Genomic DNA, 26,883 nt, shown 5'->3' with positions numbered 1-26,883 from the left:
AGAGTTTGCGCACATCGTGAAGTGAAAAGTGACCTGACTGAATACCTGTTATTTTTGTGCCAGCTTTCACCTCCTGCGGTACTCCCAATCCATGTTCGTTCTCTCCGAGGACTCTAAAGTAATAGACGGCTCCTTCCAGCAGATCTTCCACTTTGTACGTCAAAGCATGGCAGTTCGTTGTGACAGAGACCCAGGCCTTTTTACTGGCCTCGCGCTTTTCAACGTGGTAGGCCTTCACTGCATCGCCACCATCGTTCTCAGGAGCTTCCCAAGCGAGGGTCGCGGAGTCCCTGGTTACTGCCGAAACCTTGACATTGACTGGGGGTCCGGGAGAGTCAAGCACCTTGACAACTAAGGGTAATGTTGCTTTTCCTAACGGGGATTCAATACTGACACAATATTCCCCCGAGTCATTTCTTGTTGACTTTTCGACAGTCAGTGAAGTGCTGGAGTTTGTTGAATCAATTGTTCCTCTGACCTTTAGATCTGTGCCCTCCTTGGCCCACTCCACCGAGGGAAGGGGTTTACCTTTGAATGGAACGTTGAGGGTAAAGGCTGTGCCACACTGAACCACAAGGACTTTGCGCATCTCGATGTCCACATTAAATGTGGGCTCTGCAGTTCTTTCCACTGCCAAAGCCACATCAGAACAGCGGCTGCGGGGACTTCTACCCACTTTATTTATGGCTTGAACACAGAATTCATATTCCGTCTCAGATTTGAGTCCACCGACTGTGAACTCCAAGCTTTTAGTAAGCGAAATGGCTTCAACCCATCTCTGCAGTTCTTCTGGTGACTCTGGTTCCTCCTTTTCCCCGTCGTCATATTCCCCGTCATCTTCCGCCACCACTGGTACTGGTTTGTGAGCGTGGGACCTGTATTCTACACTATATCCAAGAATGGGAGCGCCTCCATTGTCACTAGGTGGTTTCCAAGCAATGGACACACTGTCCTTGGTTGAATTCACAATCTTTGGCTTGGACGGAGAAACAGGAACGGCCAGAGGATCGACCGCTCTAAATGAAGCAGAGGTTTCACTCGGAGGGCTCAGCCCAGCGGCATTTTCAGCATAGACCCTGAAGTCATACTCGCACCCCTGACGCAGTTTGGTCGCGACTGTTGTACATTTGGCGACTGCATCTCGATTGACACGGATCCAGTGCATGCCAGTCTTCTCCCGGCGCTCAATCACGTAGCCAGTGATGGGACTGCATCCGTCACTCATCGGTTTGCACCACGTGAGGGTCATTGAGTCTCCAGTAATGTCGGTGACGTCAACGTTGAGGGGAGCTGTGGCAAAAGTGTACGGGTCGGTGATCTTGACAGGCTCACTCTCCAAAGCCTCACCGCTTCCATGCTTGTTAATGGCCAAAACCCGGAAGGTGTATTCATTGCCCTTCAGCAGTCTTCTGACGGTAAAGTAGGTTTTGGTGACGTTGTCCTTCACTAGTGTCCAGGCCAAGCGGCTAGTCTCGCGCTTCTCAACAACATAGTGTGTGATCTCAGCACCACCTGGCTCCTGAGGTGGACCCCATGACAGAGTGCATTCCTCAGCCGTGAGACCTGTAATCTGTAGAGGTCCCGCCGGGGGGCCTGATTTATCCAGGATTACACAATTGATTGGCATGCTAACTGTCCCAGCAATGTTCTGTAGCGTGAGTAAGTATTGGCCTGAATCTCTTCTGACACAGTCTTTCACAATCACCGAGGTACTGGTATCCGTCGAAGTGACCTGGATTCTGGCTCTGAGCACAATCTCGCTGGCGTCTTTGCTCCAGGCAATGACGGGTGCAGGGCGGCCTCCGATGTCAGCATGAATTTTCAAAGTTTCTCCTGCCTTCACAAATACTGTTTCTCTGTATTTGACATCCATCATAATCCGCGGCAGCTCCACATCGTCCTTGACTGTGATGGGGCCAGTGTTTTCGGAGGGTTCACTGAACAATCCCACTGCGTTCTTGGCGATAACACGGAAGTCATATTGGCTGTCCTCTGTCAGGCCCGTCACCTGGTAGTGAGTCTCAGGCACATTGGTGAAATTGCACCTTGTCCAGCGACCTTCTGGAAGATCCCGGTGTTCAATGATGTACCCGGAAACCTTGGCACCTCCGTCATACTCTGGTTTGTCCCAAGACAAGGACACAGATGTTCTGCTCACAGCGGTGACAACGGGGGTTCCCGGAGGATCGCACGGATCTCTCGCCGCTACAGCTTCGGAGGGCTTACTGCATTTACCGATGCCAGCGACATTTTCAGCATAGACGCGATATTCATACAGCACACCATCGTCTATTCCACTGACTTTGTATTCGGTATCCTTGATCATCCCTCGGTTCAACTTGGTCCAGAGAATGCTGGCGCGCTCCTTCCGCTCGAGGTGATAGCCAAGAACAGAACTTCCCCCGTCATTGACAGGCTCGTTCCAGGTCACCACCATATAAGACTTGGTAGCAATCTTAACTGCTGGTGTAGAAGGGGGTCCGGGTTGCTTAAAGTCGTATTGCGCTGTAATTGCGGGAGAATCCAAATGCGCGCTCTTTCCGTAGCGGTTGACTGCATAGATGCGGAATTGGTATTCCGCCCCGTGCGTCAGGCGGCTGGCCTTGTAAGCGGTTCTGGCTACACTGCTTGCAGCCATTTGCCACTCTTGCGTGGTGGTATCTCTCTTCTCGACGATATAGTTGCTGATGGAGCAGCCGCCATCGTAATCTGGTGGAGACCAGGAAAGCGTGATGGTGTCAGAGGTCACGGCCTCCACCCGAATGCTTGTCGGCGGACTCGGCTTATCCAGGACAACTACGCCGAGTTGCGAGGTGACTGTTCCGGCAGTATTGGCCAGGGTGATCTCATACTTTCCGACATGCTCCCTGGCAGCCTGTTTAATGAGAATCTTGGATGAGGTCGCCGTGTTTAAGATTGTAACCGAAGGGGTTTGCTTCACAGGAAGACCGTCCCTCTTCCATGAGACGACAGGCTTAGGCCTGCCTCTCAATGGAACTTCGATGGCCAGTTCATCTCCGGCCTTTACGCTGTATGTTGTGAATAACAAGTTGACCGATGGCTCAATCGCCACATCCTTTGCGACCACGGGCAAACCGAGCTCCTTCGGCTCACTCTTTCCCTTCTCGTTGATTGCCACAACTCTGAACAGATAGGTTTCGTTGGGAGTCAGGTTAGGAATAGTTGCCTCTCTCACCTTGACTGTGCTGGCCGTGCCCCATTTTTCACCAGTCTTGGGCTTGAATTCCACGTTGTAGCAGATGACCTTACTGCCACCATCGTGTGCGGGTTTGTCCCATGAGAGTGAAACACTGCTTTTCGTCACATCAACCACGGTTAAATTGCTTGGTGGCAGGGGTACCTCAGCCACTTTAATTTCTTTGGTTTCAACCATCACTCCTTGGCCGTACTCATTCACGGCACAAACCCTGAAGTAGAAAATGCCACCCTCTGGCAACTCTTTGATCAGGAATGTGTTGGCTGTGCAGTTGCTGGTGACAGTCGTGTAGGCCTTACGGACAGACTCCCTCTTCTCAACGATATAGTTGGTGATTTTAGACCCACCGTCGGTGAGTGGCGTCTCCCAGGCAAGCCTTACCGAATCCTTTTTGAGATCCTTCACTGTGAAGTTCTGCGGTGCACTTGGCGTATCCAAAATTCTCACGGAGACAACGGCAGACTTTGAGCCACTGCTGTTCTCCAAGGTGAGCGAGTATTTACCACTGTCCCACCGGTTCACATTGTCAATCACAACCATGGTGTATGAGCTGGTGGTGTCAATTACGGCCCGACCTGTGAGAGTACCGTCAATTTTTTCCCATTTCACAGACGGCTCTGGCCTTCCTCTGATGGGGACAAACAGACGCAATGTACCACCAGCACGTACAGACACCACCTTTCTGAGATCAGCATCAAGTTCAATCTCCGGTGCTTCGACCCTGTCCACAGCAACCACCGTGCCGTGGACGTAAGCGGCCTCGCCCACTCCCTCTGAGTTTATGGCGCAGACACGGAACTGATATTCTTCAGATTCTTTTAGGTCCGTGACAGTCAGTTTAGTAGCCTGAATGCCAGCGGGTGGCGTGCATACGGCCCACTCTTTTTCGACCGGTGTGTCCACTGCCGGGGCAAATTCTACTTCCTCTTTTGATTCTGGAACTGGTGTATGCTCTCGCATTTCCACTATGTAGCCCTTGATATAGGCGCCACCATCAAAGTCAGGCTTGCCCCAGGAAAGTGAGACGGAGGATTTTGTGTAGTCTGTCACCTTGGGATGGTGTGGGGGCCCTGGGGGTTTTGTGGCATCGCAGGCTCTGTAAAGTAGGGACAGTTCACTGAAGTCTCCAATTCCAGCCTCGTTCTCAGCTGCAACGCGGAACTCATAAAAGTGATCAGCCATCAGTCCCGTCACTGTGAAGTGAGTGTCTATCAGTTTTTGCCTGTTGCACTTTGTCCACCGGACACTGTCCTTGTCACGTTTCTCTAGGTGATAGCCTGCTATGTCTGCCCCACCGGTCTGTTCTGGAGCCGACCACGACAGAACTATCGAATCTTTTGTGATCCCACTTGCCTCTGGTGTTCCCGGAGCGCAAGGCGGTTTGTAGGGATTGCGTGCGACAATGGGCTCGCTCTCAAGACTATCACCAACGCCATACTTGTTAACAGCCTTGACTCTCAAAATGTATTCGTTCCCTGCGAGAAGGTTTGTTAGCTTGTAATAGAGACTCTGAATATTGGCGGCAGCCACTGTCCAGGATAGACTGCTGGTCTCTCGCTTCTCCAGGATATAGTGAGTTATGTTAGCACCACCATCCAGGGATGGCTCAGACCAGGCGAGGGTACATCTGTCCGCCATGATTCCTGTCACCTTCAAGGGTCCTGTGGGTTTTCCCGGTTTGTCAAGGACTTTGACTGTGATGGGGAAGGTTTTTGTGCCACCCGGGTTTTTGAGCACAAGTTCATAGTGCCCACTGTCCAATTTGGTCACATCCTTAATAGTCATGGCAGCACATTTGGTAGTGTTTTTCACTTCAATGCGCAGAGCTCTGTCCATTTCCTTGCCTTCCTTGAGCCAGACCACATCAGGAATTGGTTTTCCGTGGATGTCGGCCTCAAGAGTTAAATGCTCTCCAGCATTGACAACAATAACATCCTTGTACTTGGGGTCCATCGAGGCCCTCGGTGGCTCAATTTCATCAGTCGCGGTTATAGGTCCAGAGCTGTCAGAGGGCTGGCTGAAGACGCCGGCTGCATTTCTGGCAATAACCCGGAATTCATATTGCTCGTTTTCTGTCAGACCGCTGATGTCATACTCAGTCTCCATGATGTTTGTAAAGTTTTCTCTGACCCAACGCCTATCAGGGGAGGCAAGGTCTCTCTTTTCAACAATATAGCCATTGACTTTGCTGCCGCCATCATACTGAGGCTTTGTCCACCTGATCTTTATGAAGGTTTTAGAAATAGTGACAGCCTCTGGAGCACCAGGCGGGTCACATGGATCACGAGCGACAAAGGACTCTGAGGCTTTACTGCATCTGCCGACGGCCACAATATTTTCAGCATAAACTCGGAACTCGTATCCAATTCCTTCTTCCAGATTACAGATCTTGAACTGAGTATCGGCGATGAGTGTCTTGTTCAGTTTGTTCCACAGGATACTGGTCCTCTCTTTGCTCTCTACGTGGTATCCGATCACAGCACTTCCCCCGTCGATGACGGGCTCATTCCATTCGATGAGCATCATGTCCTTGGTTGCAGATTTGACGTGCGGTGTCCCGGGGGGGCCTGGTGGTTTATATGGGTACTGTATAACAATCGCCTTGGAGTCCAGAGGAGGGCCTTTTCCGTATCGGTTTTCAGCCATGACCCTGAACTGGTATTCTGCACCTGTTTTCAACTTGGTCACTTTGAAAGCTGTCCTAGCTAGCTGTGTGGTGACCGGCTGCCACGTATTGCCAGTGGTCTCTCGCTTTTCTATGATATAATGCTTCACCTGGCATCCACCCTTGTACTCTGGGGGCTCCCATGAGAGGTGGACAAAGGTGTTACTCACCTCAACAACTTTCAGTGGACCACTTGGCGGACCTGGCTTATCAAGAATAATTATGTCCATGTGAGCAATAAATGTGCCCACTGCGTTGCTTGCTGTAATAGAGTACTTTCCAAAATCCTCCTTGCACGCTTCAGTTATCTGAATACCGGTTGTTGTAAGAGTGTTCACGATGTTGACTCTGGAGGTCACCTTCAGAACCTGACCATCCTTTGTCCAGGTGACTCTAGGTTTGGGCCTGCCAAGCACAGGAAATGCCAAGGTCAGATCTTTTCCTGCTAACACGCTGTAAGTGTTGAACTGCATTTGAATGCTTGGATCCAAGGTCATGTCGCTGGCAACAACGGGTGCCACAAGTGCCTTGGGCTCACTCTTTCCCTTCTCGTTGTAAGCAATAACACGGAGCAGGTATTCCATGCCGCTTGTGAGGCCTGTGACAGTGCCCTCGCATGTCTTTGTGTTTGTAGCAACACCCCACTTATCTGTCCCCTTGGCCTGCATCTCAATGAGGTAGCCAGCAATCCTGCTACCTCCGTCATGCTCAGGTTTTTCCCAGGCCAGTGACACGCTGGCTTTGGTGACGTCGACCAGGGAGACGTTCCCGACAGGGAGCGGTACCTCGGACGCCTTTGAAGCCGTCTTGGTTTCATTTGCCTGGCCGACACCATATTCATTCTCAGCCATGACTCTGAAGTAATACAGGGCACCCTCGATCAAGTTCCCAACCTTGAATGTTGTCGTCGTACATTTGGTCGAGACATTTGCATATGCCTTCCGGGTTGATTCACGCTTGTCAATGACATAGTTCTTAATTTTAGAACCTCCATCGATTAGAGGTGCATCCCAACCAAGGGTGATCGAGTCCTTCTTGATGTCTTTCACTACAAGGTTTTGCGGGGGTCCAGGCGTATCAAGGACTTTAACAGTAACAAACTCTGACACGGACCCACTGCTATTGGTCAGGGTCAGAGTGTATTTTCCTGAATCGCATCTGTCACAAGAGTCAATGGACAGCTGCGTGAAGACAAGACCCTTTTCAACCAATGCCTTTTCGGTTAGGTTTGTTTCATCCTTAAGCCACTTAATCTCAGGCGTTGGTCTGCCCTTGAATGGGATATGGATCCGAACCGATCCCCCGGCCTTCACGGATATTCCCTTCCGCAGCTCAGAATCCAAGTGGATCTGCGGTGGGTCACGCCGTTCCTCTGGTTTCGCGGTTCCTGCAAGAACGGCTGGCTCACCAACTCCAAGTTTGTTCAGAGCGCACACCTGGATCTTATATTCCTGACTCTCTGTCAGCTTGGGGATCTCATATTTGTTAACACGCAAGCCGGTGGGGGGAGTAACCATGGTCCATTCTTCTTGCTCAGCCTTGCAGACTTCAACAATATATCCCAGAATGGCGCTGCCACCGTCAGACAATGGCTTGCCCCACGACACCGTGATTGAGCTCTGTGTGGAGTCAACGACGTTGACGTATGCAGGGCACCCAGGTTTGTATTTAGGATCGCAAGCCTTACAGTACGAGCTCGGTAGACTGGGCTCTCCGAAGCCGACGACATTCTCAGCAGCCACTCTGAACTCGTACTCATGGCCGGTGGTTAGGCCTGTCACTCTGAAGGAAAGGTCAGTGACTTTCTGTCTGTTGCATCTGGTCCACTTAATTCCCGCTCTATCCTTCTTTTCAACAACATAATTAGTCATTTCACTGCCACCATCAGACTCCGGGGCAGTCCAAGTGACAGTCATGCCGTCATGGGTAATGTTGGTTACGTCCTCAATGTGAGGTGGGCCAGGAACAACAAACGGTGTCTTCATGATGACTGCACCAGACTCCAAAGGGCTGCTCGTGCCATAATTGTTGACCGCCATAACACGGAACATGTACTCGTTACCTTCCAACAAGTTGGTGACTTTGTAGCACGTGGTGGTGCAGCTGGAAGAAACAACAGTCCAAGCCAGACGGCTGGTCTCTCTTCTTTCAATGATGTAATGCGTGATGGGATTCCCCCCATCGTGTAAAGGAGCACGCCACACTAACGAGCATCTATCCTCGGCTACGCCAGCTACGTGAAGGGGTCCCTCACAGGGGCTCGGTTTGTCCAAGACCAACACTTTGAAAGGCACAGTTTCCGCGCCTGCCTCGTTGATTAGCTGGAGTGCGTACATTCCACTGTCGGCTCTCGTAGAGTCCTTAATGACTATGAGTGCATGAGTTTCTGTATTTCTTAAGTCAAGCCTGAGCGTATTTTCGAGTGGAGCGTCATCCTTGAACCACTGCATTGCCGGCGGTGGTTTCCCACGAACATCTGCGTCCAGTTTCAACGTCTCCCCAGCATTGATGACAATGGTCTTCGTGAATGCAGGGTCAACGGAGAACTGAGGAGCCTCAATGCTGTCGCTCGCAGCGATTGGCCCGCTGTTGAACGATGGCTTGCTGACAGTGCCGACGGCATTTTTGGCCACGACTCTGAAGTCATATTTTGAATTTTCCGTGAGGCCAGTGGCAGTGAACTGGGTCTCAATCACATTGGTGAAGTTTGCCTTGACCCAACGGCCTTCTGGCAAGTCACGCCTTTCCACAAGGTAGCCGGTTATATGACTGCCACCATCATATTCCGGTTTAGTCCACTGGATCGTAATGGCATCTTTGGTCACGTGGATAGCTTCCGGTGTACCGGGAGGATCGCACGGGTCTCTGGCCACGCAACCCTCTGAAACCTTACTCCACCGTCCGATGCCCACGATATTTTCAGCGGACACCCGGTATTCATACTCGGTGGCTTCCTCTAAGGGGTGGCTCTTGTAACTCGTCTCATGAATGAGTGTCTTGTTAATTTTGACCCACAAAATACTATTCCTCTCCTTTCTTTCGAGATGGTAGCCGAGGACCGGACTGCCCCCGTCCGAGATGGGCTCGTGCCACTCCACCATCTGGTGATCTCTTGAGAGAGAAGAGATGAATGGCGTGCCCGGCGGGCCAGGTTCTCTGTATGGGTACTGAGCAACAACAGAAGACGAATCGAGGCCATGACTCTTTCCGTACCGATTTTGAGCAATGATCCTGAACTGGTACTCGGCTCCAGTCTTCAACCTGGGCACTTTGATTGTGGTTCTGGCACAGTTGTTATTGACATTTTCCCATGTTGTTGTAACGGTCTCTCTTTTTTGCACAATATAGTTTGAAATCTGACAACCACCATTGTGTTTTGGTGGATCCCATGAAATGGTCACACTACTCGTTGTAATCTCATCAAATCTCACTGGGCCAGACGGGGCGCCAGGCTTGTCAAGTACTATGACCTCAATGGTGGCTTCTTTCTTTCCAGCAGAGTTAGCGGCACTGACGCAGTACATGCCTCCGTCGTCACCTGCTGCCTCCTTAATGCTCAGACTTGCATGAGCCTGAGTGCTGTGGGTGTTCACTCTGGTCGTGAACTTCAAAGGTGCTCCATCTTTCGTCCAAGCCAGTGCCGGTTTGGGGCGTCCAAAGATCGGCACTTCAATTTTTAGATCTTTACCGACATGGACGCTGTAGCTGCTAAAAGTAGGCCGAACATCGGGCTCAAACGTCAAGTTCTTTGCAATGACGTGGCCAGAGAGGACTCTGGGGTCACTTTTGCCCTTGTCATTTAGTGCGAAAACCCGGAACAAGTATTCCTCCCCTGGGTTGAGATTGGAAACGGTTGCCTCCATTGTTTTGTATGTGTTAACCCCAGACCACTTCTCTTGGCCCTTAAGCTGTACCTCAAGCAAGTACTGGATGACTCTGCTTCCGCCGTCATATTCTGGACTTTCCCAGGCCAAAGAGATGCTTGTATTTGTTTGATCTCTAACAGTCAAGCTCCTGGGAGCCTGCGGCACCTCCGAGACCTTGAGGGGGTCAACAGTCACGGCGGGCAGACCAATACCATATGCATTCTCTGCAAGAACTCTGAAGTAATAACTGCAACCCTCCTGGAGTGGCTCAATCTTCCACGACAGAGCATGGCAATTTGTTACCACGGCAGCATACGTTTTGCGGGTGCTCTCTCTCTTTTCCACAATGTAGTTTTTGATTTTGGATCCACCGTCCATAAGAGGTACTTCCCAAGCGAGGGTCACGGACTGGCTTGTAATTTCTTTCACGGTCAGATTTCCAGGCGCGCTCGGTGTGTCGAGAACCCGAACGACAACAAATGCAGATTTGGTTCCACTAGAATTCTCGGCAGTGATTGTGTATTTCCCACTATCGGCTCTGTTCATCTGGTCAATCACGAGGGCCGTATAACTGCTGGTCACTTCAACTTGAGCCTTCTCCTGAAGTGGAGCATCGTCTTTGTCCCACTTAATGCTTGGAGTGGGTCTTCCCTTGATTGGAATAAAGAGTCTCAGTGAAAGTCCGGCCTTAATTGTCACAATCTTTCTCAGTTCCGGGTCAATGTCAAGGTCCGGTTCATCTGCTCTGTCCTGGGTAACAACTGCTCCGGCAACATCGGCATGTTCGCCAATCCCAACCTTGTTGCTAGCGCACACTCTAAATTTATAAGCTTGATTTTCTTTCAGGTTTAAAACCTCAAACTTGGTCTTTCTGACACCTGTTGGTGGCGTGCACATAAGCCAATCCTCTGCAGGTGCATCCGGGCCAGGCACCTCTGCAGTCGGAGCGTCAATCTGCGCCTCGGCGGCTGCGACTTGCCCTGTGGAGGCGCAGCACTCCACGATGTATCCCTGGATCTCTGAGCCACCGTCAAACAGAGGCTTGCTCCATGACAGAAATACTGAAGATTTGGTTGTGTCGATAACTCTGGGGTTCTGTGGCGGGCCGGGCCTGAAGACAGGATCAAGGGCTTTGTAGTATACCGTTGGTGAAGTCGGCTCTCCGACACCCACGGAATTCTCTGCTGCAACCCTAAATTCGTAACTGTGGCTTTCCAGCAGCCCTGTGACCTTGAAAGTCAAATCTAACACGGCTTGCCTGTTGCACCGAATCCACCGTACACCTTCTTTGTCATGCTTTTCAATAACATATGTGGTGATAGGACTGCCTCCATCCTCATCGGGAGCCTCCCATGTGAGCACCATCGAATCCTTTTTCACATCTGCAATCTCTAAGCCTTTGGGTGATCCAGGGGCTGTGTAAGGATCTTTAATAATCACTGGCTCAGATACAAGTGGCGCACTACAACCAAATTCATTGATAGCATGCACTCTGAAGATGTACTCATTTCCTTCCAGAAGCTTTGTGACCTTGTGGAAGGTGTTCAGTACTTTTGGATCCACAATCGTCCAGATGAGTCTGCTGGTTTCTCTCCTCTCCACGCTGTATTGAGATATTTTGCTACCTCCGTCTTGTATCGGGGCTCTCCATGAAAGACAGCATTGGTCTTTTGTGATATCCGTGACAGTCAGCGGCCCTTGCGGTTCGCCGGGTTTATCCAAAATGACCACAGTCACCTGTACAGCTTTTTCTCCTCCTGGATTTCTCAGCAGCAGAGTATAGGCGCCGCCATCGGAAAGTTTAGCTTCCTTGACAGCGACACAGGCATAGGTTGCTGTGTTCTTAATCTCTCTGTGGATTGTGTTTCCTATTTCCTGCTCTCCTTTCAGCCAGGTGATGGAGGGCAAAGGTTTGCCGTGGACATTTGCGTCAATCCTAAAATTGTCTCCAGCTTTCACCACAACGGCCTGTGTGTACTCTGGGTCAATGCTGATACGAGGGGGCTCAATCTCATCCCTGGCTGTGATGGGGCCGGTGCTATAGGAGGGGAGACTGAAAACACCGGCGGCATTCCTGGCAATAACGCGGAACTCATACTGTTGATCCTGCACGAGTCCAGTTGCGACATATTCTGTCTCTAGGATATTAGTGAAGTTAGCCTTCAACCACCGGCCTTCAGGAAGCTCCTTCTTCTCCACTGTGTAGCCTGTGATCTTGGCACCACCGTCATACTCTGGCTTTGTCCAAGTGATGTGAACCGAATCCCTCGTAATCCGGGCTGCCTCAGGTGTACCTGGAGGGTCACAAGGATCTCTAGCGACGTGACCTTCTGACACTTTGCTGACTTTGCCGATGCCCACAATGTTTTCGGCATAAACTCTGTACTCATACTCCATTCCTGGTTCGAGGCCCGTGGTCTTGAAGGTTTGGTCCCTAATAAGTGATTTGTTCAGTTTGACCCAGAGGATGCTGGTTCTCTCCTTGCGCTCCAGATGGTAGCCCAAGATAGCACTGCCTCCGTCATTGACAGGTTCATTCCATGCCACCACCATGCTGTCCTTTGTGCACATTGCAATGGAGGGTGTTCCTGGTGGTCCTGGAAGCTTGTATGGATACTGAATCACAATGGCCTCTGACTGAAGAACCGGGCCCTTGCCGTATCTGTTCTCTGCTGTGATTCTAAATTGATATTCTGAGCCAGTCTTCAATCGGCCTGCTTTGACTTTGGTCCTTGCCAGTTTTGGCGACACCATCATCCAGTGAGTTGCGGACGTGTCTCTCTTTTCCACAATGTAGTTTTTGATTGTGCACCCGCCGTCATACGCTGGTGGGCTCCAGGAAATGGTCACGCTGTCAGACGTGACCTCTTCAACTTGAACTGGACCACCTGGCTGGCCAGGCTTGTCCAGCACAACAATGTTGATGTCTGCCGTCGACTCCCCCGCTGTGTTGCCAACGGTAACGTGATAATGTCCAAAGTCATCTTTGGAAGCCTCTTTGATGCTTAGGTTTAACATTGCGTCTGTTGCACCAAAGTTTACTCTGGTTGTTCTCTTGAGTGGCTGTCCATCTTTGAGCCAGGAGACAGCTGCTTTGGGACGGGCGACGTAAGGAACCTCGATTGTCAGATCTTCACCTGCCAACACACTGAATGTGCTGAACAACATTTTGACAGCGGGTGAAATGACAAGATCCTTCACAATGACAGGCACGCCTATTTGTCGAGGGTCACTTGTTCCCTTATCGTTTCTCGCTGCGACGCGGAACATGTATTCTTCACCTGCATTGAGGCCGCCAACGGAGGCTTCCGTTTCTTTCACGATCACAGCCTGTGTCCACTTCTCTCCACCCTTAGCTTGGACCTCCACAACATAACAGCCGATTCTGCTTCCGCCGTCATGCTCTGGCTTTTCCCACGAGAGTGTGACACTATTCTTCGTAACGTCCTTCAGACTGATTTTGCCTGGAGGCTGGGGTTTCTCAGAGACTTTAACTGACTCGCCGGTCTCAATAGGCAGGCCAATGCCGTATTCGTTCTCTGCCAAAACTCTGAAGTAATAGTTGCATCCTTCCAGGAGCTGCTCGACAGTAAAGGTGGTGTGATGGCACATGGTGCTGACTGTGGCGTAAGCCTTCCTTGTGGACTCACGCTTTTCAACAATGTAGTTCTTCACCTTAGCCCCCCCGTCGTTTGCCGGTGGGTCCCAAGTTAGAGTGACGGACCGATTTGTCACACCGTCAATCTTTAGATTCTGCGGAGCACTGGGCGTGTCGAGAACCCTGACTTGGACTGTGACTGTCTTCGAGCCAGAGCTGTTATCCACTGTCAGGTTATACTTTCCAGTGTCAAATCTGTTGACATTTCCAATGACGAGGGACGTGTACGATGTGGTGGTGTCAATTGTGGCTCTCTCGACGGGTTCGCCATCCTCTTTGGTCCACTTAGCCTGGGGAGCGGGTCTGCCTCTGATAGGAACAAACAGTCTAAGTGTGCAGCGAGCTCGGAGGGTGACCACCTTGCAAAGTTCTGCGTCCAAATCGAGGTCTGGGGGGAGGAGTCTGTCCTCAGCCTTGGCGTTGCCAGGTACGGATGCAGGTTCGCCAATTCCTTCGCCGTTAACAGCAGAGATGTTGATTTTATACTCCTGACCCTCAGTCAGATTGACGATTGTGAATGAGGTGGCAAGGAGTCCTTCCTTCGGGGTCACAATTGTCCACTCCTCCTCCTCCTCCTTGTCTGAGGGGATACAGTTCTCAACAAGGTAACCAGTGATGTCAGAGCCGCCATCATAGGCCGGTTTGTTCCAGGCCACGGTGATAGATGACTTGGTCGTGTCCAGGATTCTGGGGTTGCAGGGAGGCCCCGGTTTGTACAAGTTGTCGCTGGCCTTGTAGAACGGACTGGAGAGGCTCGGTGCACTGAGACCGGCAGCATTCTCCGCAAAGATCCTAAATTCATATTCATGTCCAACAATAAGACTTGTTGCCTTGAATTGCAGATCTTGGACCTTCCTTTTGTTGCACTTGACCCAGCGGTGGCCTACCCGGTCTTTCCTTTCAATGTTGTAGTTTGTGATTGGTGTTCCACCATCACTCTTTGGCACCTGCCACACAACGACCATTGAATCTTTGGTGACAGCAGTGACCTGGGGATTCTCAGGCACATCGGGAACCTTGTAGGGATTCTCAGCAAGAATGGGCTCTGACTCAAGAGGTTCACCCTGACCAAATCTGTTCACGGCCATAACTCTGAAGATGTACTCGTTTCCTTGAAGAAGCTTGGTCACTTTATACTCTGTAGCCTGCAGGTCTGAAGCAACATGTGTCCAAACAAGTCTGCTCGACTCCCGCTTCTCAACGACGTATCCTTCAATCTTGCCGCCACCGTCATCTAGCGGCGGCGCCCAAGTTAGTAAACAATTGTCAGCTGTGATATTTGACACCCTCAGAGGTCCAAATGGTGGGCCGGGTCTATCCAGTACCTTCACTCTGAAGATGTGCTTGGAAAAGCCACCGACGTTTGTGGCAGTCAAAACAAATTCTCCTCCATCAGATCTGACAGAGTCTTTGTTGCTCAGTGTGGTTGCCATTTCATTGAACTTCACGTCCAGTTTCAGTGTGTTCTCAACCTCTTTCCCATCCTTGGTCCAAACCATGGATGGGGTTGGTTGACCCGAAATGTCAGCTTCAAGCTTGAAAGACTCTCCTGCCCTCAGCAAAACCACATCCTTAAAGATGGCGTCCACCATGATGCGTGGCTCAACGATGTTATCCGTGCATGTGATGGGGTCAGAGGGCTCGGACGGTCCACTCACAGCTCCTGCCGAGTTTCTGGCCATGACACGGAACTCATACACCGCATCTTGAGTCAATCCGCTGACGGTGAACGTTGTCTCAATTATGTTAGTGAAGTTTGCTCGGATCCAGCGACCGGCGGGAAGTTCTCTCTTCTCCACCGTATAGCCAGTGATTTTGAACCCGCCATCGTACTCTGGCTTTGTCCACTTGATGGTGATCACATTTTTGGCAGTAAAAACAGGCACAGGTTGACCCGGGGGATCCACGGGGTCCAAGGCCATTATTGCGTCGGAGGCTTTGCTGGGCTTGCCAATTCCAGCCATGTTTTCTGCCATCACGCGAAACTCGTAGGCGGCTCCATCTTCAAGCCCGGTGGATTTGAGTATGTTTCCTTTCACAAGACCCTTGCTGATTTTTTGCCACATGATGCTGCTTCGCTCTTTTCTCTCCACGTGGTATCCGATGACTTCATTTCCACCATCGGAAACGGGTTCATTCCAGCCAATTGTTATGGAGTCCCTGGTGAACGCCACGACATGCGGCGTGCCAGGCGGTCCAGGAACTTTGAATGGATAGGCAGCCACGACTGACTCTGAGGTTATGGGAGGTCCTACGCCATATCGGTTCTTGGCCTTCACTCTGAACTGGTACTCTGATCCGGTAGTTAAGCGAGTAGCTTTAAACGTGGTACGAATGGCCACGGAAGTTAGCTCTGTCCAAGTCTGCGTGGTGGTGTCTCTGCTCTCAACCACGTAATTGGTAATTGGAACACCGCCGTCGTTCTCCGGAGCATCCCATGCAAAAATACAATAGTTACGAGATATTTCAGTCATTGTGATCGGTCCTTTGGGTGGGCCCGGAACATCGTGCACTTTGACAATGATGTTGTCGATCACAGATCCGACAATGTTCCTTCCGGTCATGGTATACACTCCGCTGTCTGCTCTGGTGCATTCATTGATGGCCAGGACAACCGTCGCGGCAGTCGTCTCCACGTTGGTCCTCTGGGTGAGCCTCAGGGAGTTTCCGTCCTTCTGCCAGGTGACCGCCGGCCGGGGGCGCCCCATCACAGGAATTTCAACCCTGATGTTGTCTCCAGCTTTAGCAATGACAGTTGACTGGCACACACCGCGCAGGTCAAACTCCGGCAGGGAGGTCGAATCCTTGACAAGGATCGGCTTGCTCTCGCGTGGTGCGCTTCTTCCCGAGTGGTTGACCGCCATCACACGGAAGGTGTATTCTTCATTCTCATTGAGATTCTTCACCGTGAAGTCCATGTTCTTGAGGCTTGTGACATGGGCCCACTGATCAGTTCCTCTCTTCTGGGCTTCGAGGACATATCCCGTTAGCCTGCTTCCACCATCATGCTTGGGTTTGGTCCAAGCCAGGCTCACAGAGTTCTTGGTGATGTCAGTTGGAATTATGCTTTCTGGAGGACTTGGTGCCTGGGAGGCCCGAATAGGATCGGGAGTTTCAACGGCTTCACCGACGCCAAACTCGTTCTCAGCAGACACTCTGAAGTAGTATTCGCAGCCTTCGCCCAGATCGCCGATTTTGACTGAAGTTGTGGGACAGTTTGTCACAACGGTGGCAAAAGCCTTGCGAGTTGATTCTCTCTTTTCGATAATGTAATTTGTGATCCTGGCGCCGCCATCAATGAGAGGCATCTCCCACTGAAGGACAATTGATTCCTGATCTATTTGGACTGCTTTTAGGTTGAGAGGAGGCCCGGGGGAATCCAAAACTCTCACGTGAATATTTGCCGTCTTCTTTCCAGCAGCGTTTTCGAGGGTGAGCTCATATTTACCGCCATCGATCCTTGCACTTTCGGGAATGATCAGCATTGTAAACGACTCGGTGCTGTCGATGACGGCACGTGGCACAGGAGCATTCTCCTTGGTCCAGGTCACGGTCGGCGTAGGGCGTCCCTTGATGGGCACAAAGAGGCGAATGGAACAACCAGCCCTGACAACAAGAGTTCTCCTGAGCTCCATGTCCAATTCCAAATCGGGTTCAGCTGCGTGCTCCACGACCTCAACCAGATCCGCCGTTTCAGCAGGATCACCTGTGCCCTTAGCATTAACTGCACTGATTCTGAAGTGGTATTTGCTGGCGTTTTCAAGGCCAGGAACAACAAACTCTGTGATTCTCAGCGCAGACGATGGTGTGTCCTTGACCCAGTCTTCTGTTCCTTCCTTTCTGTGCTCGATCACGTAACCGGTGACATCGAGCCCGCCATTATCCAGTGGTTTTCCCCAGTTAAGAGTGGCGGTGGTCTTGGTGGTGTCTGTAACCCTCGGATTTACTGGAGGTCCAGGAACATCTGCCAAAACCCCCAAAAGTCGGCTTTGAGCACACATATTACACTGTAGATCAATACATAACATTGATGGGCAACTTGCAAATAGGTTTACTCACAGGTAGCGACGGCTGTGGTCACTGGCATCGACGCTTCACTCGGTTCTCCAAAGCCAGCTCTGTTCTCAGCGAGAACACGAAACTCATACTGTAATCCTTCAGTCAGTCCGGTGACGACATAGCTGAGCTCGGAAATGGATTTCTTGGAGGCCCTGGTCCACCTCATGGCCTTCTTCTCCTTCTTCTCGACACAATAACCGATGATCTCACTTCCACCATCTTCGGTGGGTCGTCTCCATGTCACCCGAGCCGAGTGCCCATCAACTTTGTCAACTTCCGGTTTCGATGGTGGACCGGGAGGACCTAAAATGTAAAGGTCACGTGGATAAAAAGCAAATCATATTTTGTTGCACCTTAACTAAATGCGCCGAATCTGAGCTCTCTGGAGGCTGAACGGAGACCTACCAAATCTATCGACCATCTTGACAGGCTGAGAGTGAGCCGGCTCACTGCCGCCATACTGGTTCACAGCAGAGACTCTGAAGACATACTCGTTGTCCTGGATGAGTTTGGTGGCCACGTAATGACAGTCGATGACCTTCTCTTCCAGAATTGTCCAGAGAAGGCGACTCGTCTCCCTCTTCTCTAGCGTGTAGTACTTGATGGGAGAGCCTCCGTCCTCTGGAGAAGCGGCCCAGGTCAGTGTGACCTTCTCGGAGGAGATGCCGCTGCACTGAATGGGACCAGGAGCCGCAGGAACATCCAGAACTTTGACCTTAACAGTTTCCTCCTTCACACCAAAGGGATTGCTTGCTGTGATGACGTAGTCCCCAGAGTCCTTCCTCGTGGCGTATTTTATTGACAGAGTGGAGGAGGAGGCAGTGGTCTCGATATGAACTATGTCTGAGGGCTTCAAGTACTTTCCTCCTTTCGACCAGCAGGAGGTCGGAGCAGGCTTGCCAAGAATACTTGTGGCGGTGACCACAATGGTTTCGCCGGCTCGGACAGTCACGCCGGCCTCCATCACCTGAGCATCAATGGTAATGGTCGGTGAAGCTTTTGGATGGAGAAAAGAAGCTGGATTAAAAACCGCGCCACTTGGCCTCGGTGAGCAAGTGTGACAAAGGAAGCAAACCAATTCACCATATTCGTCCACGCAGATAACGGTATCGGTCTGGTCAGAGGGTGGGCTAAGGGCACCGGCTGCATTCTTTGCTCGTATTCTAAACTCATATTTGCAGCCCTCCTGGAGAGCGGTGACCGTGTATGCGGGCTCCACAACATTCACACTGTTGGCCTTCACCCAGATCTTAGAAGGAAGGTCGCGTCTCTCCACGATGTAGCCAGTCAGCCTGTGGCCACCGTCAAACTGTGGCTCAGCCCATTGAAGAGTGACGGTGCTTCTGGTGACGCTAATGACATCCGGTTTGCCTGGAGCATCTGAACACAAACGGGATCGTTTGTCGAGCAAAACCAACATTGCCAATTGCCAAAGTTTCATTCATCCTGACGTCTTTCACACTTACCAATTGGATCAAATGCAACTTGTGGATCAGTGGGAGGACTTGGTCTGCCTATGCCAGCCAAGTTAATTGCCATGACCCTGAACTCGTACTCAAGGCCTTCAGTCAGTCCAGTTACCTTGTGTTCCTTCATTCTCAAGGCGGTCGGGCTTGACCTCTTCCACAACATACTATTCCTCTCCTTGAACTCGATGTGATACCCTGCGCATTGATTTGGGGTGTAGGAGAGAGTGAGAGACCTCATGAATGTAGGAACGCAATAAATGTAACCCGAACCTTCACATTCAAATGACCCCAAGTACCACACATGTCCTGTATCGTAGCACAGACTTAGGGCGCACACACACACACACACACACACACACACACACACACACACACCTGTGATGGGAGACCCGCCGGTCTTCCTGGGGTCCGACCAGGCCAGGTAAGCAGAGTCATGGCGCATAGTCATGACCTGAGGTGGAGGAGGGGCGTCGGGTACATCTGGAGAAAATCAGAGCCGTTTGTATGCGGGAGGAAGCTGATGCTTAGGGCAAGGCAAGAGCCATTTGCAGCCACTTACTGAACGGATGTTTTGCGATCACAGGCTCCGACTTGAGCCCCTCGCCGACACCGTACTTGTTCTCGGCACAGACTCTGAAAATGTATTCCGTGCCCTCGTGGAGACCAGTTACCCTCATGGTGTTCTTGTCCACTGTGGAGGAAACAGTCACCCACATGTTGGTGATGGAGTCCCTCTTCTCGAGAATGTAATTTGTGATCTCCGAGCCGCCGTCGTCTTTTGGCACCGCCCACTTCAGCGTGGCGCCGTCGGCGGTCACGTCCTTGAACTTGATAGGTCCAACGGGGATGCCGGGCTTTCCCACCACCCTGAAAGAAAAATGCAGTTGTCGCAGGCTTGAAAGAGCACGAGCGTGACTAAGCATCGCTGAAGGCATCAGATTGCAACCTGATGAAAATGGTGGACTCTTTGCTGCCAGCACTGTTCCTCAGGGTGATGGTATATTTCGAGGCATCGCTCCTCTGGCAATCCCTGATCAGGAGAGTGGTGTTGACTGCAGAGGATTCTGCACAAACACGTCCGATGTCCGTCAAGTCCTCATCCTGCCCCTTCTTCCAGGACACCTTGGGCGTGGGTTTGCCCATGATTGGAATCTTCAGACGCACCGTACTGCCCTCTTTGGCCACATAACACATGTCGGGAAGTTCCCTCAAGTCGCAAGTGGGATGAACTGTGAAAAGGAGGGCCAAAACACTTGAAAACGACATGCTGCTGATGCCACTAGAAAATAGAAGCAAAGCATTCGTGGGCAGACGACAGTCAACATGATCCTGTGTGAATGTTTCTCCTTACTGAGCTGGTCCTTGGCAACTACCGTCAGCTCCTTGGCAGCGCCCTCCCCACTGTCATTGACAGCTTTGACGCTGTATTTGTACTCTTTGCCCTCCAGCAGATCTTTGGCGCTGTACTGCATGTTCTTTGACCTCATCAGCGCCTTGGGCTTGCCGTCACCATTGACAACCTCGAGCACATAGCAGATAATGCGGCTGCCGCCGTCGGTCAGAGGTTTCTTCCAGCTGAGTGTACAAGAGTCCTTGGTGACCAGCAACGTCTTAAAGTCCATGACAGGACCGGGCTCCTCTGCATGAGTAGAAAAGGACCGGTGAGCCAACGGCAGTCAAATGAAAGAGAATGAAGCCGCTGAAATTTCTCTCATGACAACCGACCAGACGCTCTGACAGAGTCGGGGGTCTCGCAGCACTCTCCGGCGCCGAGCTGATTGACGGCCGACACTCTGAAGCAGTAGGAGCGTCCGGCACTCAGGTCGGACACCTTCAAAGAGGTCTTGGCGCAATTGTTGGAGACCGTCGACCAGGCCTTCCTCTCGGTCTCACGCTTCTCCACAATATAGTGCGTGACTTCAAAGCCGCCGTCAAGGAGAGGAGCATCCCAGTAGAGAGAAGCGCTGTCCTTCGTGGTCTCTTTCACCACCAGATTAATTGGTGGCCCGGGAGTATCTAAAAATCAGAAGTGGAAAGAAATTCCCACGGTTCCAATTTTTGTTTGTTTGTTTGTTTGAATCAACATGAGTTGAGATCAAGAAGCAGGAAAGGTTTGTTACCCAGGACCTTGACGACGACGGTGTACATCTTCATGCCGGCCACACTCTCCAGATTGAGAATGTATTTGCCCGCATCGTACCTGTTGACATTCTCCACCGTCACAGCGGTGTCAGTTTTGGAGGACTTAATGAGGATGCCTTGGCGGTCTTTGAGGTTGCTGTTCATCTTGGCCCAAATGACCTTGGGCGCCGGGTGACCCTTGATTGTAGCGTGAAGCTTCATGGTGGAGCCAGCACGCAGCTCCAGGCCCTCCTTCAGCTGAGCACTCAGCTCTGCCTCCGGGGGGACTACGAGTTCATCAAATCAAAAGCCATGACATCATTTCCATTGTTTAACCCACTTCAATTCATCTGATGCTACAATCAGTGTTGCCCCCTTGAAAAAGTACCTTCCCTACTTGACTGGATTGCATGATATTAAAGGTCACAGAGTTACCTGTTTTTGAAAGTAACAATTACAACTTACGTTATTAGTTTGCATCGGCTCAGCATAACAATTAGAAGCAGTTTTGCCCAGATTGGAAGTTCATAACGGCAAAGTTAGCCTTCAGCCTTACTCATTGTGGGGAACTGATTATCGGTCAAGTAGAGCCCCCTGCGCTCGGGGCCCTGTGACACCATTGCAATTTTCTCCTCAACGTTAGAGGACAGGAAAGCTTTTATTTTTATTTTATTTTTTTTTAAAGCACTCAAGTTTGACTTGGGAAAAACAACATTGAATAGCGATGGAACTTGAATATGACTCCCAGTCTTGGAATCGTAGCGCATTCCTGGAATCTCGAGTTACCATCCCAAAACTTCTTTCACCTTAGACAGCTGGCCAAAATAAAACCTCTCCTCTCACATGAACACTTTGAGACAGTAATTCATGCCTTTGTCACATCCCGGCTCGATTACTGCAATGCCCTTTACTTTGGAGTCAGCCAGTCCTCCATTAAGCGCCTTCAGCTGGTCCAGAATGCCGCCGCTCGCCTCTTGACTGGTACTCGTAAGAGGGAGCACATAACTCCTACTCTGGCATCCCTTCACTGGCTCCCCATTCATTTTAGAGTTATTTTCAAGATCCTCTTATTTGTTTTCAAATCTCTGAATAATCTCGCGCCACCTTACCTCTCTGAGCTAATCCGCCCCTACGCACCTGCCCGCCGCCTCAGGTCTGTGGACCAGACATTATGAGAAGTACCAAGAACTAAACTGAGGCTCAGAGGGGATGGAGCCTTTTCTGTTGCTGGTCCCTCTCTCTGGAATGACCTCCCACTGAACATTGGGCAAGCCTCCTCGCTGCCCATCTTCAAAACCCTCCTCAAAACTCACTTGTATTCTTTGGCATTCGACTCAGCATGACTTAGATTTGTTCTTGGTTTTACTGTTTGGTGCTTTCTACCGCCTTTATTACCGATTTGTCTTACTGTTTATTGTGCATGTTAAATTGCTCCATGTACAGCACTTTGTATGCAGCGATGGCTGTTTGAAAGTGCTCTAGAAATACTGTTGACTTGACTTGACTTGACAAAACGCTGCACAATCCACACCTTCAGTGGATTGTGGAAAAGAAAACCTACCTATGATGTCCTTCGCCATGTGCTTGCCGGGGACTTCAACTGGTTCACCAAAGCCGACCTTGTTGACAGCGGTGATACGACACTGGTACTCAGCCTTGTGGATGAGGTTTTGTATGGTGTAGCTGGTGTCCTGCAAGTTCCTGGGAACATTGCATCTGATCCAATCTGCCGTGTCTGTCCTCCGGCACTCCACCAGGTATCCCAAGATTGGGCTTCCGCCATCGTTGGCCGGAGCATTCCAGCTGAGGCTTAGGGTGCTGGAGGTGGTGTCAGTCACACGCGGGTTCAGCGCCGGGCCGGGAGGAGCTGCGGAAGTGCATTTTATTCCATGTTAGAAACAAGTACGAATAAAGGAAATCCCCCTTGAGAGGTCGTGAGACTCACTGATGGGATTTTGCGCTGTGGTGGCGTCTGAGGGCTCACTGGGTTTTCCAAGTCCTGCCACATTAACAGCAATGACTCTGAATTCATATTCCACTCCCTCGCTAAGGCCGGTGACATCAAAAGTCCGTTCCAAAAGGGGCTTCCTGTTCATCTTGGTCCAGTTCATCTCCTTGGTTTCTTTCTTCTCAAGCATGTAGCCCAGAATGGTGGACTTTCCGTCATCAGTGGGCTCCTTCCAGCTCACCGTCATAGCATCCTTGGTGACTTGGGTAATCACCGGGGCCTCGCATGGGCCAGGGACAGCTGGTAAATACAATCGGACGTTCAAATGAGATTTATGTGACTAAAGGGACTATTAAATTTTTTTTTAAAAAAGAGCAACATCGAACAGTACTTTAAGTAAGCAAATGAACGCCGAACTCACTGAATGGATTCTTGGCAATGACGGGGGCAGTGATGAGACTGTCTCCAACTCCCCACGTGTTCTCGGCACGGATTCGGAACTGATATTCGTGACCCTCGATCAGCTTCTCCACATTTTGTTCAAGATTGTCACCCTTGATCGTTGAGGAGACCTGGGCCCAGGTGGCCCGGCTGGTCTCACGCTTGTCCAAAATATAGTTAGTAACTGGGGCGCCACCGTCCCTCAGTGGCGGCTCCCAGGACAACTTCATTTGATTGGCAAACACTTCCATATACTTGTAACCGGCGGGCGGACCAGGCACATCTGCGTAACAGACAAATTCCAAATGTGTCACTGCATTTCAGTCATCAAAGCGAACACAGCAGTTCACCCAAAAGTATTCACCCAAAACGGTAACGGGGATTTCGGCGGACTTGGAGCCACTGGCATTCTCTGCAAGGATGGTATAGACTCCAGTGTGCTCCTTGGTGACTGAGAGCATCTCCATTTGGAACTGGTGTCTCTGCTGGGTGATGACCTGCCCTTCGTTCGACCTCAGACTCTCATCACCTCGCTTCCACGTGACTTTCGGCATTGGTTTACCAAACACCTCAGCCTCCAGGAGAATCGTACTTCCGGCCTTCACCTTCAAGCCCTTCTGCATCCTGGCGTTCAGTTCTACTCTTGGAGGCACTGTAGTAAACAAGAGGAGCCTATTTCATCACCCATCTAAACGTTAGTTGAACATCAAAAGGTCAATTAGGTGTGTCCCTCCCACCATTCTCAGCACAGACCAGGATTGGGTCTGTGGGCTCTGAGGGTTTGCTCATGTTGACAGCTGTTTTGGCAATGACTCGGAACCGGTATCGCAGGTCTCGTTCCAAGCCAGTCACGGTGTACTCCTCCCTCGGGACGTTCTGGCAAACGGTGTTGCAGCGCAACCACGTGTCTCCGGGCACAGACGTGGACTCCACATAGTAACCAATGATCTTGCTGCCACCGTCGTTCTTGGGCCGGCCCCAAACAAGAGTTACGGAGTTCTTGGTCATGTCCAGGACCTCTGGTTTGCCAGGGGTATCTGCAACACAATGACTTTGATGACAAAGTGTCGCGGAAATGAATTGCTTCAAAATTTTATTTCACGGGTGTCGATTGGGAACCCACCAATGGGTGTTCTCGCAGTTACAAAATCAGTCTTCTTGCTTGGCTTGCCCTGGCCAGCGCGGTTGATGGCTGACACCCTAAAGGTGTACTCCAGGCCCTCAATCAGGCCGGCGCAGGGGTACTCAGTGGTGCGTACAACTGTGTCGTTGGCCTTGACCCAGAGGAGGCTGTTTCTTTCTTTACGCTCAATGTAGTAACCCGTGATAGGGCTGCCGCCATCAGTCTCTGGCCTATCCCAGGCCACAAACATGCAGTCCTTGTTAGTCTTGTTGATGTGACAGTTAAGAGGTTCACCGGGAACATCTGGTGTTGAAGAAAACAACCAAACTGAAAATGATTTCTGTCAAGCGGACGACCTTCACATTTAGTGGCCATGTCATGATTTTCACAAGCTGGAATATACTTATTGCCACCTCCCCAAAAAAAACCCCAAAAACAGTAGCTAACAGACAATTATCAAAATGCTTGAGATGTTATGCTCGTTGATTCATTGGAAAATTATTTCCTTCCATGAATGAATAAAACCTACCGAAGGGGAACTTGGCAATCATCCTATCGGACTGGATGGGGTCCGACACCCCGTAGCGGTTCTCAGCACGGATGCGGAACACGTACTCTTTCCCGGGAATGAGTTTGCCCAGCCTGCAGCTTGTCTTCTGGCAGGAGGACACAGCATTCACCCAGTCACCTCTACTGACATCGCATTTTTCCACCACGTAATTAGTGATTTTGCTGCCTCCGTCCTCCAACGGTTGGGTCCAGGACACGGAGCAGGCATCGGAGTCAATGTCAGTGATCTCGACAGGCGCCCCAGGGGGTCCAGGAATATCTACATCAGGCATAGATCAACTCTGTCAAGCCAGGCAGTAAATGATTTACTGAGTATCTAGGAAAAAAAAATGTAGCAGGGACACTGACCTCTGATGACGATCTTGAGACCCTGGACTGCCTTTGCAGAGCTGTTTTCAGCCACAAGGCTGTAGTCTCCGCTGTCTGTTCTTGAGACATCCTTGATGATCAAGACACACAAATTGCCAGAATGGTGCATGGCCAGACGGCTTGAAGAGACCAGCGGTACGTCGCCACAAATCCACTTGCAGGTTGGCGAGGGTTTTCCAGAAATGACAGCCTCAACCCTGAGTTTGGCTCCGGCTCTTTCACTGACGACGTCTGGCATTATGATCTTTGGCTCCACTGGCAGAAGCAGAGAGGGGACCAAATAGATCTGAATACTTTTCAGCGGAGGTGGGAACAAGCTCATTTTCTAGAACTGTTCATGTATCCATCTGACGTTGGAACTTACACGTCTGTTCCTTAATCTCGATTGGGTCCCTGGTCTCCGTGAACAAGCTCAAGCCCATGATGTTCTTGGCAGCCACTCTGAACCTGTACCTCTTGCCCTCTTTGAGGCCACTGATGCTGATGCTCAATCCCTTCACAGTGGTGTACGCATTCCACAGCTCCTTCTCAGGCTCCTCAGGCTCCGCTTTCAAGACTGGAGGTGGTGGCATCGGTGAGGCACCTTTCCCTTCTTCTGGGATCTGCATTTGAGGTAAACAGTATGAACGCCTGGCTACACTTTGGCACACCACACTATGGTCCTCAAACCAATTTGGCGAGATCTTAACTCCATTGTAATCAAGACAATTGCCGGTGGTCAACAGAAAGTGAGAATGCAGCAAAGTCGCAAACCTCTACTGCTGCCGCTGGGGCTTGTGGAGGAGGTTTGACCTCGATGTACTCAACCACGTAACCGTCAATCTTTGCCCCGCCATCCCTCGCAGGCTTCACCCAGCCAATTGTAGCACTGTTCTTTGTGATCTCTAGGATTTCAATCTTCTCACAAGGATCAGGTTTGCCTGGAAAAAAAAAATCAGTTGCTCTAGTATGACGAATGAAAATGGAATGAGTAACTAAACGGCATGGCGGTGTCTCAGTGCTCATTTGTCATTGTGTGACCAAGAAGTCATACTTACTGACGGGATCAGAGGCTAGGTAGGAAGTGGGTGACACCCGAGGAACTCCCGAGCCGTACTCGTTGACAGCAGTCACTCTGAAGTAGTACTCTGTGCCTGGCACAAGACCGCTGACCTTGAAGGGAATCTTGCCTTTCTCAACTTCGGCCTTGACCGTCGCCCACGTCTTGCGATCAATTTCCCGCTTGTCAACGATATAGTGCGTGATCTCACTGCCACCATCGACCTCTGGAGGGCTCCAAGACAGCATCGCTGAAGTCTGTCTAATGTCAGAGGCCTCCAGATTCATCACAGGCCCCGGGGTGTCTGTTGGGTGGCGGGGAACGAATGCAAGTTTGTT

General features: G+C 50.9%; 1 protein-coding gene across 1 annotated transcript in view; it reads right to left on the bottom strand.

Moving 5' to 3' along the window:
- Positions 1-26,883, bottom strand: part of ttn.1 (titin, tandem duplicate 1) — a 127,921-nt gene that overhangs the window by 23,969 nt on the left and 77,069 nt on the right. The window contains exons 140-161 of the mRNA XM_086124434.1: positions 26,544-26,849; positions 26,260-26,426; positions 25,871-26,108; positions 25,486-25,761; positions 25,097-25,396; positions 24,568-24,870; positions 24,182-24,481; positions 23,809-24,096; positions 23,425-23,727; positions 23,001-23,303; positions 22,617-22,922; positions 21,055-21,342; positions 20,660-20,950; positions 20,286-20,573; positions 19,881-20,163; positions 19,494-19,801; positions 19,310-19,414; positions 18,932-19,129; positions 18,549-18,845; positions 17,871-18,461; positions 17,466-17,768; positions 46-17,370 (exon numbers count right to left, since the gene is read on the bottom strand). Coding sequence (XP_085980560.1) covers positions 46-17,370; positions 17,466-17,768; positions 17,871-18,461; positions 18,549-18,845; positions 18,932-19,129; positions 19,310-19,414; positions 19,494-19,801; positions 19,881-20,163; positions 20,286-20,573; positions 20,660-20,950; positions 21,055-21,342; positions 22,617-22,922; positions 23,001-23,303; positions 23,425-23,727; positions 23,809-24,096; positions 24,182-24,481; positions 24,568-24,870; positions 25,097-25,396; positions 25,486-25,761; positions 25,871-26,108; positions 26,260-26,426; positions 26,544-26,849 — 23,367 coding nt within the window. The remainder of the gene's footprint in view (positions 1-45; positions 17,371-17,465; positions 17,769-17,870; positions 18,462-18,548; positions 18,846-18,931; positions 19,130-19,309; positions 19,415-19,493; positions 19,802-19,880; positions 20,164-20,285; positions 20,574-20,659; positions 20,951-21,054; positions 21,343-22,616; positions 22,923-23,000; positions 23,304-23,424; positions 23,728-23,808; positions 24,097-24,181; positions 24,482-24,567; positions 24,871-25,096; positions 25,397-25,485; positions 25,762-25,870; positions 26,109-26,259; positions 26,427-26,543; positions 26,850-26,883) is intronic.

This window comes from Hippocampus guttulatus, chromosome 11, assembly GCF_054856545.1.
Source record: "Hippocampus guttulatus isolate MCC_2025c chromosome 11, RoL_Hgut_1.0, whole genome shotgun sequence".
Lineage (NCBI taxonomy): Eukaryota > Metazoa > Chordata > Actinopteri > Syngnathiformes > Syngnathidae > Hippocampus > Hippocampus guttulatus.
The sequence above is the reverse complement of the archived record's forward strand: the minus strand, read 5'-3'. Positions and strand labels throughout refer to the sequence as shown.